General features: G+C 41.7%; 1 protein-coding gene across 3 annotated transcripts; it reads right to left on the reverse strand.

Moving 5' to 3' along the window:
* Nucleotides 1–130: 130 nt before the first annotated feature.
* On the reverse strand, nt 131–12,581 carry malt1 (MALT paracaspase 1). 3 transcript variants are annotated; one of them, XM_086031832.1, is made up of 17 exons: nt 12,274–12,580; nt 10,856–11,022; nt 10,008–10,129; nt 9,437–9,584; nt 8,551–8,729; nt 7,741–7,837; nt 7,616–7,663; nt 6,946–6,969; nt 6,808–6,852; nt 5,763–5,966; nt 5,516–5,693; nt 5,236–5,307; nt 5,022–5,149; nt 3,654–3,794; nt 2,575–2,732; nt 2,378–2,503; nt 131–1,216 (listed from the first exon to the last, which is right to left on the reverse strand). In XM_086031832.1, exons 1-17 carry the CDS (start codon nt 12,417–12,419, stop codon nt 782–784), a joined length of 2,418 nt encoding a protein of 805 aa, XP_085887958.1. In that variant the 5' UTR covers nt 12,420–12,580; the 3' UTR covers nt 131–781. The 3 variants fall into 3 exon arrangements, with proteins under 3 accessions (XP_085887958.1, XP_085887956.1, XP_085887957.1); XM_086031831.1 differs by having other exon boundaries at nt 1,073–1,216; nt 2,242–2,503; nt 12,274–12,581; XM_086031830.1 differs by lacking the exon at nt 7,616–7,663 and having other exon boundaries at nt 12,274–12,579.
* Nucleotides 12,582–12,788: the final 207 nt, after the last annotated feature.

A 12,788-nucleotide genomic window follows, 5' to 3' on the forward strand; every position in this document is an offset into this window, starting at 1 on the left:
TCCAAGACTGTACTTCACCATCAGAGAAGAAGATGGTGGTTCTGGCAACAACTTTCAGAGAAGCAAACCTGTCTTGATAACCATTACTCCTTTACATTAATGATTGAAAATAATATAGGGTGACTAATGATTTTGGTATGTGGATTTATTTTTCCTAATGGGATTACAGTATTCAAATAAAAACAATTACAAAAAAAAAAAAAAAAAAAAAAAGAGAGTTGTGAATAATCTAAACTGTCGTAGCCCTTCTTTGTTCATTAAGTGTTTTGTTGTGTTGGGGTCTGCTTCAGAAATATTGTACTGTTTTGTATTGCATGTACTGAAGTATAGAGTTTACTATTATTGATATAATACTATAGTATGGATATAACTGTACATTGTAAATAGTTAAAAATGTTTTATTTTTATTAGACTTTTAAATATATTCAATGTAAATAATGTATAGTTTTCTATTCTGATTTGTAAATAAACACTTTCATTTATCTTTTTAACACAAAGCAGACTACGTATTACTTACTAGCACAATGGTACATCTAAATAATTCTATACAGTATATAGATATAATAATAGGATAACCTCTCTCTAATAATTTATCTCCTGGAGGCTTAGCCCCGCCTTGTATGTGTATGTATGTGACGCGCCTGCACGGGTGGTTCTGGAAAAGTGGGCTTCATTGTACTACTTTTCTTTTTTTGGGACCGAGATTTGGAGGCCACTTATTTAGCGTTTAAAGGAGTAATATAGGCAACGGTAAAGATTTTCAAGGGGGACAACTGTACTCCTACTGGTTGAATGGCATCTCAGCCTGCTGTAGCTGCAGGCTTTTGATGAACGCCGTCTGCAGCTCGTCCATGTCGTCGCTGGCCTCGATGGGGATGCTGGAACCGTAGGCCGCCACACCGGCAGCCACCGTCCGCGCGCACTCGGAAACGTCGAGGCGGGGATGCCGGGGCGGCAGACGGGTGCGGTCCCAGTCCCGGTCCGGAGGATGATCCGGGTGCGGGTTAGGGTGCCGGTGCTGGGCCGTGGGGCTGTGACTGGGACTGTGTGGCATGGGGCACGTCATCAGGCAGCTGTTCTGCCGTGTGGCTTGATGCAGGTCCAGGCGGGCGATCAGCGGCTTGCCGATGTTGACGCTCTCGGTCCAGCAGATGTCGTCGTCGGCGTCCATGGGCGCGGAGGCGCACCGCAGGCAGGCGGTGAAAACCAGATCATCCTAGCGGACGACAAGAAACAAGGCCAGTTGCGATGTCGATTTGAATTTGATTACTTGTTCAGCCATAATATCCATGCATCCATTTTCTACAGCCATAACCATTAATCACTACCGTAATGCTGTGAATATACTTCACTTTTGAATACAAACTCAACTCTCTGTCCAATGAAAAGCATGCATGTAGCATTTTTTGTTCATTTTTCCCCTTATTTCTTAAGTGTGTTTTGACATTGCTTTGCAGTTTCCTTAGAAGCTTGATCAGTAATCAATTAAACATGTTTGTTAGGAATTGGCGATAGTTGCCATTACACTGCAGAAAATCAATATTTGAGACAGGTGAGGTTCCAGCAACTTATGGAGGATATGCTCCACAAAACAACAAGCAAAAATAGGAAAATTTGCAAATATCCAGAGCTGGGCATTCCGCCTAGTCGACGGACCGGTCCGTCTATCCGCCTAAGACGGGGCGGCCATTTTTCTGGCGATAAACGATAACAGAGATATTAAAAAAATGACGGAAGCGCTGACAGAAGTGCGTCTGAAATGATAGGTGATTACTATTTGGTCCGGCCTGACAAAATGGCGAATAAACGGATGGTGTAAGGGTACCCCAGCTGTGGGCGGAAAGCGATAAACGGACCGCAAATTTTTAGGAAAATGCCCAGCTCTGCAAATAGCGAACCACAATTATGAAGGGGCTCACTGCATTGTTACAGCGGTGGCTTGATATTACATTCGTTCAGTTGGCCACCAGAGGGCAGTATAAGACAGACAATTGCATTATCCAAGAAGACCTCTTCAAAAGTGCTCAGTAAGCTGCAGCGATATTACGGTAGTAATTTTCACATTCCGAATGCACTGATTGCATTCGGAAACATTCATTCTAACAATGGGATTTTTAGTGGACTTTTTAGTCACAATCTCCAGTATGCCCAGTAATAAACTCTACAGCAGGGGTCTTCAATCCTGTTCCCCAAGGGCCGGTGTCCTACCTGTTTTCCATCTGTCCCTGTTGCAACACACACCTGATTCAAACGATCTGGAGCTTCTGCAGACCTTTGGTGAATATCTGTAGCAGGGAGAGATGGAAAACAAGCAGGACACCGGCCCTCGAGGAACAGGATTGAAGACTCCTGCGCTACAGGAAGTGGGTAAACTTGCTTTGAGCTTCTGAAGTGAGCACAGTCTGGTGTAGAGACAATGCTGCGGCAGGTTGCTGGACAGCAGGTAGATGCCGGTGTCCTCCGGGGTGGTCCGGTTCATCGCCTTTGGGTCCACGTCCAGCTCCTGAAAAGGCAAGGATGGTCCGATGAGGCACCCAGTTGTCGTACGTTGCGTTCATTGCTGCGATTCCCGACCTGCGGGAAGTCTGTGACGTGCGCCTGACACAGGGAGAGTTCGGCCGGCTTCCTGACGATGTGCGTGTAAACAACCAGCACGTTGGAGAACTCGGCAGCAAAGCCCAACTTGATCTGAGCGCCACACTCAAAGTCCACATACATGCTCTCGGGAAGCTCTGCAACGGCAAAAGTCACGTCAATAGTTGTTATTCCTTTTTTTCGGGCATTGCAAATATGGTTGACAGGATTTTTGAAAAATCTTCTCACTCTGGTGTACAAATGAGTACCGGCCGACTATCGGCAAAAATCAGCTGATTGTTTTATTGATTTATGCCGATTAGTTTTACCCTGACAAAAAAAAAATATATATATATATATTGGCCAATCTTTAGTTCTGTTGTAAAGTTCAACAAATACTAAAGGACAAAATAACGTACATAGTCAAATGTTCTGCCTGTAATTCACATTTTCTCTAGTTGTAAGTGTATAAGGGACCAAAAATGAATATATTTTTTAACTCATTGGCTGATTAATCAGTTTTCTGAATTTTGTTCTGTCAAATATCGGAATCGGCCCAAAAAAATTTCAGAGCGGTTGGGCCTTATAGATGACAAGTGCAGTGGATATAAAAAGTCCACACACCCCTGTTCAAATGCTAGGCTCTTGTGTAAAGAAGAAGAAACCACTAGCTGATTAGAACAGCTGAAGTTTATTGGAGGTTAATCAGAGGCACTTCAAATGTTGGCTCGTGTGTGCCGACTCCCATTTAAATTGAGCTTGAATGTGATTCATTCTGAACACATCCACATCACATCGTCAGTTATAACAGGGTGTGCACACTTGTGCAATCCTATTATCCCTGTTTAGTTTTACATTCCTAAATATAAATACGTTTTTTTTTCCAGTTGTACAGATTATAGGTCACAATGGTGGAAAAAGTTCAGAAATTATATCTCTTGATCCCCTTTTTTATGTCACAAAAATCTAACACTTGAACAGAAGCGCGTTCGACGTTTTATATCCTTCGTATGCCGATGGGACGTAATAACTCGAATCGCATTCAAGCAATATGAAGGACACCGCGAGTGGTAACTCACCGTGAGCTTTGGCCCACTGTTGACTGTGGAGGAGGCCGGCGGCACCGGGCAGCACCGGGTCAGTCAGGGCCCTCCGCTCTGACAGGCTGCTGCGGATCTCCAGCGCTTGCTTGCCCCTGGTGGCGTCAAATTGACCCATGTCTGCACACCACAAGGAAAACTCAGTCGCTTCAACACTTTTTGGCCATAACATTACTTACAACTGCACAATGATGAAGAGATGAAGAGAATATTTAGCAGGTTTTACTGACATTGCTAACTGAACAAAAAGTTGATTATTGTTTATTATGAGAGGTTACTCGATATTTTATATCGCAACAAAATAAAAACGGCGGAAAATTACATCTGGAAAAAGGTAGTGCAAAAGGGGAAAGTTTGTTTTCAATATTCATGGGGGAATGGGAACAAGCCCTGCCCCTAAAAAGTTGCCCCTCAAATTGCCTATAGTTGCAACAAGATGTCAGCAAAGCACTACATTTGTCTAAATGAAGCTCCTCGTTTAACCGTGGCACCTAGATGACACAAAATGACACCAAAGTAATACATTTATTTTTATTCAACTTCGATTTTTTTTTCTTTGTTTTTTTAATGTCCGATCATATGTACAGCACTTTGTTACAACTGCAGTTTTTGTTTTCAAGCGATCTATAAATAAAGTTACGTTTGGTTGCTAACTTATTACAATTACCTTTGCTGATTGGCTGTAAGAAAATAACATAGTCGTACTTACAGTGAAGCCTGCATCGGCCATTTTGACTTGCCAAATGCATCTGCATGTCAGTAAATTAGAAAACCATAGAAAAGTTCATTTATGTCAATATTTCAATTCAAAAAGTGAAACTCTTTTACTGTAGATCCATTAAAACAGGATAAAAAAATATTTTCCGCAGACCTATCTTCACTAATCATGACTTTTTTATTGTTATGTGATGTTTTGATTTGATATGGTAAAATGTGGGGTTTTGTTAGCTTTCAAAAACATTTGGTCAAAATCATTATTTCAAATCAAATATTTCACTCACTGTGCGTCACAAATTTCACTTTTTGATTTGAACTATTGAAATGAAGCTTTTCCATCGTATTTTGATTGCTTTAGATGCACCTGTAAGGCACCTTAAGCGACATAATAGAAACCTTTCATTCATATGTCACGTCTTAATACATATTTATTGAGCATTTTGATCTTTTTACAAACAGTTGTATAAAAGTATAATCGAACTTTCTGTCAATGTGTTAACCAAAAGCAAGCATTACCATGTGCGCACTGTACAGGTGTACCTAATATTGTGACCCGTGACTATAATTGATCATTACATGCGCATTTAAAAAAAAAGTGCTCTTTTACTCCACTGTTGTGATCTTTCTTACCCTCTGCGACTCTGTCCAGCACCACGGTGATCTTCTCGTCGTCCAGCAAGCGTTTCTTCAGGAACTTGACAAACACACCGTTGGTGAAGTCGCTGGAGCTCAGCTCGAAGGCCTCGGCGTCTTGACACCTTTGAGAACACAACTTTTTATCTTTTTTTTAAAATCCTGCTGAAGGAATAAAAGACGATCCAACGGTAGGGAGCTTCGCACTCACGTGGCGTATCCGAAGACGATGTTGGCCGTCACCCTCAGGACGACGTTGTGCGTGCTGTCGTCATGGAGATTCCTGGAACGTACGGGCGGATTTACACTGCTGGCCCAATTCTGATTTAATGACTAGACATGTTAAATCATCGTGATTAATCGACCACAAGCTATAACCGTCACCGCTGAGTCGGTTCAACCCCTACTGTATTAAAAAAATATATTTTTAATTGTTTTATCCCTTCCACTGACTGTGTGTGTGATTCCCCGCCCCCCCCCCAAGGACTCACCTCTTCCTGCACATGTCAAGCAGGAAGACATTGAGGCCCGTCTCCTGCTCCTGCATCAGCTTGAGGATGCTCTGCACGCACAAGCAGTTGGCTGAGCGGTACGGATTGGGCGCGTCCACCGGGACCATGAAGCTGTTGCCGTAGTTCTCGTAGCCGTGCCCGGCGTAGTACAGCAAGCCTGCCGAGGAGAACCCTCCGATCACCCTGACATCCTGAGCGCGAGACCCCGACCCGCCCGGAAATGTACCGTAGACCCCTTTGTGGAGCAGCAGCAGGAACTCATGGACGGCGTTGCGCATTTCCGACTCGGTGAGGTCCAACAGGGAGACCACTTTGAAATCCAGCTGCCGTAACGCGTTGGTGAGGTCGTACACGTCAACCATGGGGGCTTTGAGCTGCGGGTGGTTCTGGTAGGTCAGGTTGCCTATCAGCAGGGCGACTTTGTCCGTTGCTTGGTTGGAAGGGGGGCATCACAAAGTAGAGTTAAAGGGGAAGTCGACCCAAACATATTTTTGTCAAGACTATGTTCTATGCACGCCCACTTATGAATATTGCGTTTGAGGAATATGAATTAAGCAGCAAAATCCACACATTTTTTAGCCATCTCAGAGGGCGGCCATTTAGTCATTTCTGTCAACTGAAAATGACATCACAAATTCTCAGGGCTCAGATAACGGCCAATCACGGCTCAGCTTCAGAAAACAGGTGAACCGTGATTGGTGATTGACAAAGGTCTAATTTTGCTGCTTAACTCATATTTCAAATTAATCATATTTCCTTGTTTCAACTAGTGAGCCTGCATAGAACATATTCTTGAAAAAAATATGTTTGGGTTGATTTCCGCTTTAAATAGCGCCAAATGCGACATGTGTAACACTTGAGTTATAGTGGCCTCAATATTTTTGGACTTGTAGTTAGTTTTTTGTCATTTGCAAATTCACCATTTTTGAACCTATTCACAAACAAGTGAGAATAAAATAAAAGTACTGTACAACGGTGCCTTGAGATGCAAGTTTAATTTGCTCTGTTGTTCAAATTTCAAATCATCCCCATTGAAATGAATTGAAATGCCATTAATCCGCTCCAGCCTTTCAAAAACAAACATTTGTAATGTGTGTTTTTAGTGAGAAAAATAGCACTGTATAAAATTGTAAATAATATAATTAAATAGATTTAAAAAGGTGTTGTTAAACTTTGCATCAATTGAATGGCTATGGTGCTGCTGCCCGCCTTGTCATATACATATACCCTGTACGTATATTTGCATATACCGTACACATAACAACACTCACCATACAGTTGCTCAGGTATACTGTTTAGGAGGAAATCGGTGGAAACTAAAAAACACGCAAAAAGCAGCACACAATGTCAAAAAATATACATGAATTACATATCAGACATTTACATTAGAGTGTGACGAATAGAAATACCTCCTCCAATGGCATAAATGTCATCTAGGAATGAGGACAAAACACAATTAAGACATGACTTGAGTAACGCAAATGTATTTTTACACTTGAAATGATTAGGCAATTAGTCAAAATGCCAGCAAAAGGCTGCCGTCAAAGACACGCGCGACTCGAAATATTAGGAAGAGCTCTCAGATGAACAAATGTCATTTTAAAATTCCTCTTTGAGAGTGACGATCAAAAGCGAGCATTACCATCTTTCTTTCATTAGCAGCTGTACCTAATAAAGTGGCCGTGTCTGTGACAATCGCCTCATCCATTCTTTCCCTTGGTGACCCGCTCATAGAGCCTCCTTCATTCATGCCATGCACCCTTGTGAATGTCGGGTTAGTGTATCAATGACCATATGAACCCATGAACTCATATGTTGAAGGAGACTTTTGCAATTTTCCACACAATTGAAACCCCTTCCCGGGTGCCTTTATTTGTTAAAATACACCAAGGATCAAGAATTACGGTGTGCTTTATTTTTTCCTAGCCTGGCTGAAATGAGCTAAAATGCCCAAAGAATGTGACAGAAATATCAAGACACTCAATAAATGATTTCACTTGTGAAGAAATTGCACAATATGTCTCCTTTCAAATGTGCATGCAGCTACAGCGCCTAACCGCGGCCTGCTTCCGACTCTACCTTCAGAGCACTCCATTGCTCCTGAAATCTGGACCAGCGTACTTGGAGCTTATCGCCAAAAAACACAAATAGGTGTTTAGAACTCATTACAGAAGAAAGTGCGCTTGAAAGCGTGGCTGACGTACCGATCACAACCTCCACCTCGTTGCTCCACTTCTTTTTGCCCCCGCTGACGATCTTGCAGCGATACATGCCCTGGTGGTCTGGTGTGGTGTTGGGAATCTGAAGCAAAAAAAAAACAACAACACAAACTTAGAAGGACAAACCGATTGCAAGTGTGATGCTGCACTCTTTTAGGAGAAGTCAGGGAAATAATACGAGATGACCTTGCACACACACACACACACATACACAGGTTTGGGTTACAATAGTTTGGGATTTTTCATTGTGGTTAGTCTTATTTTTTACTTTGGCTTTGTTTGTTTCGCTATTAGTTTTAATTGTTTTTTAGTGTAGGTTTAGTTCATTTTTAATGTTGTAGGGGCGAGGGGGTGGGGGGTGAATACTTCATTCATTCGTTTGTGTTAGTTTTACTTTTTGTAACTATATGAGGTATTTGCCAAGTGCTATAAAAAAAAAAGGTCACTAAGTATTATGTAATCAAGTAAACTACAATTCTCAAACTGACTTTGGTTCTTCTGTAGCAACAGGTGTACAGCGATACCAAAATAAATACATTAAAAAAAATTTTAAAAAAGCTCATGTATGATATTAATTGACAAAGACGACAGCGGAGGACATTTTCGCTTTAATTAGTTCAATGACCATAAGTTGAAGTTTCAATTATTTTTCAAGCATTTATGTGCAGCCAATGTGCAAGCATTTAATTAGGCTATACAAGAATGAGCCATAGTGTGCATCAGAGCGTTTTAGTTGTGTGTGTGGGCGTGTGAGCGTGTGTGTGTGTGAGGTAGTGGATTGTGTCTCCAGCTCACGGTGAGTTTCCTCCTGGTGGCACCTGGGAGAGGCGTGCCGTCACGTTGCCACTCATAGCGAGGGATGGGGCACCCCGCCGCGCCGCACTCCAAGTGTAGGGTGGCGCCGGACAGGAGCTGCTGCGGGCGAGGCTGGACGGCCACCTCCAGACGATCATCCAAAGACTGGCAGTTGTGGCCTTCGGGAAAAAGACAAAAAAAATGCATTAGACAAATCAAAGAATACGTCAAGTTGATGAATGTGTCGTTGTGATGCGCGGTGCCAAGCAAAGCTATTATAGTTAAGAGAAACGGAACTAAAATTAAAAATGTTAACATAATAAAATTGAAAATGATTAAAACAAAAAAAAAGGAAACTAACTGGTACTTAATCTTACATTCATAAAACTAATTATTACTAACTATAATTATAGTAGTGATGGAAAATGAAACTTCATATTTACTTCACGAACCAGTTGTGTATTTTTTTACTCCTCAAGATGGCACCGTTGGTTTAAATGAAGGGGTTTAAGAAATGTGATTTGTGATTAAGGGCTATGTGAATACATTTGTACTTTCAGCCCAATGTTGAACAGAAAGCGCCATCTATGGTGATGGTGGGCATCCGTGACATCACCCAAAATAACGAGACGGCACACAAGCCGTGATGTCACCAGAGGAGAATTGGCGCGCCTGCGCCTTGAAGTTTAAGTCTGTTTTCATTAAGATTATTTACTAATTACATCTGCCAATCTGCCGCTTCAAATGCTCAAAGCCTTCGACAGATCGTAACTTAAAAACTTGGCAAGTCCGGTAACTCGTCTCTAGAGGCACCACTGCATTTGTACTTTGTTACTTCCCACCATTGGTCTCATGGCACGGTGCTTGCGTTTGGTCGTGGGCTCACCGCTCGACGCGGACACATCCAGGACGTCCACTTGAGCCCACTGGCTGAACTGGAAGGATTCGCCGCAGTTGACGCGGCAGATGTAGAAGCCGCTGTCCTTCACGTGCACGCCGCTGATGACCAAATCTGCACAGGAGCCGTTTGGAACCTGCAGTGGGACACATGGAAAAACATCAGGACAACACTTGCACTGCCTTAGGATGGCAAAATCCTGGGATTTTTGTTTTCTGAAGCTGAGCCATGATTGGTTTTGGATTTCTCATATTCCACAAATGTTTTTTCATTTACCCCTTCCAACTCTCACACCTATGTTAGACCCCTCCTCAAGATGGCAAGGAGGGTCGTAACAACAATAGTAATCAGAATGTCTTGTTTCACCTAGTGGGCCTACATTGGACATATTCTGGAAAAAGTATGTTTGGGTTGACTTCCTCTTTGATTCTTTTTGTCATATAAGCAAATGTTGTCAAACGGTCATCCCTTGATGTTGACTGTCCATTTGGACAAAATGACAAGTTACAAGTAACTGAACCTTATCCAGTTGGGGTTTGAGTTGAATAGGTGGGCTCACCTCCTCCTTGGACTTGAACCACTGGTACTGCACCGGTGACTGGCCCACAGCGTGGCAGCTGAGGCGCAAGTTGTGACTGCACAGCAGCGACACCGACTGCGGCTGGGTGATGATCCGCAAGGCTGAAAAAGAAAATACAAATGGGGTTGGACATTCTGCACAGGTGCGAGTTAGTAAGCAAGTCTCAAGTCTTAACCTTCAAGTTTTAAACAGGTCCCAAGTTACTGTGGCAAAAATCAAACAAGTCATGACTTTGGCTAAGTGAGTCATAAGTAAAATAAGGCTGCACCTCTTAAATATTTTTTAAACAATTACTCTACAAGTTATTCCATCTATTAATCAATTAATTAGTTTTGCAGCAGAGGACCTATGTTGAAGTGAGTTGATGAGCTTCATTTACACAACAATTGGGCTTTGCTTGCAACTTGGTGCCATGGAACAATTATGAAGTGAGTTGAGGAGCTACATATGACATATTATGTGCAAACATAGTGCTTTGGCACCATCTTGTGGCATTTTGGTGCCAAGGAACTATGTTGAAGTAAGTCCACCCATCCATTATGGATACCGCTTATCCTCACAGGGGTCGCGGGGCATGCTGGAGCCTATCCCAGCTGTCTTCGGGGAATAGGCGGGGACACCCTGAATTGGTTGCCAGCCAATCGCAGGGGTTGAAGTACGTTGAGAAGCTTAATCTAGACAAAAGCAGTGCTTTGGTAGTAATTTGTGTAATTTATTGCTTTAACTTGTATTTTGTTACTGTGATGTAAAGTGCTTTGTTACAGCTGTAGCCTTTATGAAATGCGCTATATAAATAAGATTGTATTGTATTGTATATTGTATTGTACCTGGCGCTTTGAGGCAGTGTAGGGCCTCCGTGTTGGCCAGTGTGTGGAGGAAGTCCAACAGGTGGCCGCATGTGCAGCCTCGCTCCGCCAGGAGCATCAGCAGTGTGCGGCTCGGGCTGCCGTCGGGCTGCAAGACCTTCAGTGAGCACATCTCCAAATTGTCCGGACTGCAGAGATATTTGAAAATGGGTCATATTATGGAAAATGGACTTTGGAATAGCTTGTATATAAACAGTTGCGTCTCTAGTGGATAGTCTGCCCACCCATCAAGTGTGAAATAAATTACACAACCAAGTAAATCTTATGCGAACTGCCTATTTTAGGAGAGAAACTATTTTGAATGCAGAATTTTTTTTTTTTTTTTTTACATTGTGCCAAGTTATTAAAATGGATATTGTGGATAATTGACAGTAAACATTATCATTTTTTTTGTCTGAGTCTGTACTTTTTTCTTTTACTTAAATATAGGAGTTGAATCACTACTTCTACGTATACCACTTTGTAATAAAAAAATAAATAAATGTGTACTTAAAGTAAGTACATTTCAGAGTCTGTACTTTTTACTTTTAATTTGGTATTGGAGATGAAGCAGTGCTTCTACTTTTACCAGAGCCTGATTTTTTCAACAAGTATCTGTACTTCTGTAACAGTATTGAGTGTGAGTACTTTCAACATCTCTGTCATAGAATTGGCAGTAAAAATTTATTTATTTATTTATTTATTTTTACTTTTTCTTAAGTATATGAGTTGAATCCGTACTTTTAGTTTTCTTTTTTTTTTTTACTTTGTCTTTTCTTAACAAGTAGCATTTCTGTTTAAATAACGACTATTCAATGGCGTTGAGCAGTACTTCAACAATTTTCAAAGTACACAAGTCACAACGAACAATCACGGCTCACATTCAGAAAACAGGTGATTGGTCGTTGTGAGCAGTTGTGATGTCATTTTCAGTCGGCAGAAGACAAAATGGCCACCCCCAGAAATGGCTAAAAACTAGTGCATTTTGCTGCTTAACTTATATTCCACAAACGCAAAATTAATCAGAATGCCCTGTTTCAACTAGTGGGCCTGCTGGGAACATATTGAAGAAAAAAAAAAAAGTTTGGGTTGACTGTCCCCTTTAAGTACTGGGTGTGAGTACTTTTGCCACCTCTGTGATTGACAGTAAAAATTTAATTTTCACTTTTGTACTTTTACATTGCACAGTGTATTTTGTTAACTTCGGTAAAGTGGTTAATAAGTACTTCTACGTAAACAGAGTGAGAGAATTGAGTTATTTTTGAACAGTTTCATTCTGTACTTATACCTCTAAAGTTATTAGTGACAGAAAGTCCGGGCTGCATTATTGACAGAATATCCGGGCTCTAGTTGCGGTAAGATGAGGAAAATGTATGTTCCAGTACTTGTCTTTTGTGTACCTGACTCTGAACCGCCGGTCCTCGGACACAATCTCCCCAAGTCTTCGCCATCCTTTGCCGGGGGTTCGGTCCAAAACTTCGCACAGCTTCTTGCTCTCCTCGTTCAGCGGGTTGAGCTTGGCCGAGCGCTCTGGAGACGCCGTCATCACGTAGCTCAGAGCCACAAAGTTGTAAAAAAAACAAAACAAAAATGAAAATAAAGTTACACTCAAATCATTTTGGAGAAAAGCGACAAGTGGTTCACTTCCGGGAACGAAGCAATGAAGTCGAGAAGTCAGGGATGCGGCGCCGCCCACTTTGCCTTTGGCCCTCTCGGAGATCGTCTCCCCCATGAAGATGGCGAACTACGAACGAAAGCTAGCACGCAAAATAAAAAATAAATAAAAATAAAATTAAAACCAAATATAAAAAACAAATAATATTTAACTGTATTTATATATTCATTTTGTATTTATTTCCACATCTTGCTATTTTTTTAAAAATATTTAATTTTTGCATTTATTTTGTATTATACT

The sequence above is a fragment of the Filicampus tigris genome, chromosome 5, assembly GCF_054856515.1.
Source record: "Filicampus tigris isolate MCC_2025a chromosome 5, RoL_Ftig_1.0, whole genome shotgun sequence".
NCBI classification, from domain to species: domain Eukaryota; kingdom Metazoa; phylum Chordata; class Actinopteri; order Syngnathiformes; family Syngnathidae; genus Filicampus; species Filicampus tigris.

Excerpts from the sequence above, each read along its gene's own strand:
- malt1 (XM_086031832.1), bottom strand. The coding sequence starts at position 12,419 with ATGACGGCGTCTCCAGAGCGCTCGGCCAAGCTCAACCCGCTGAACGAG. Across the intron at positions 11,023-12,273 it reads GACCGGCGGTTCAGAGTCAG|TCCGGACAATTTGGAGATGT; the intron begins GTACACAAAAGA and ends ATATCTCTGCAG. Across the intron at positions 6,970-7,615 it reads AGCAATGGAGTGCTCTGAAG|ATGACATTTATGCCATTGGA; the intron begins GTAGAGTCGGAA and ends CCTCATTCCTAG.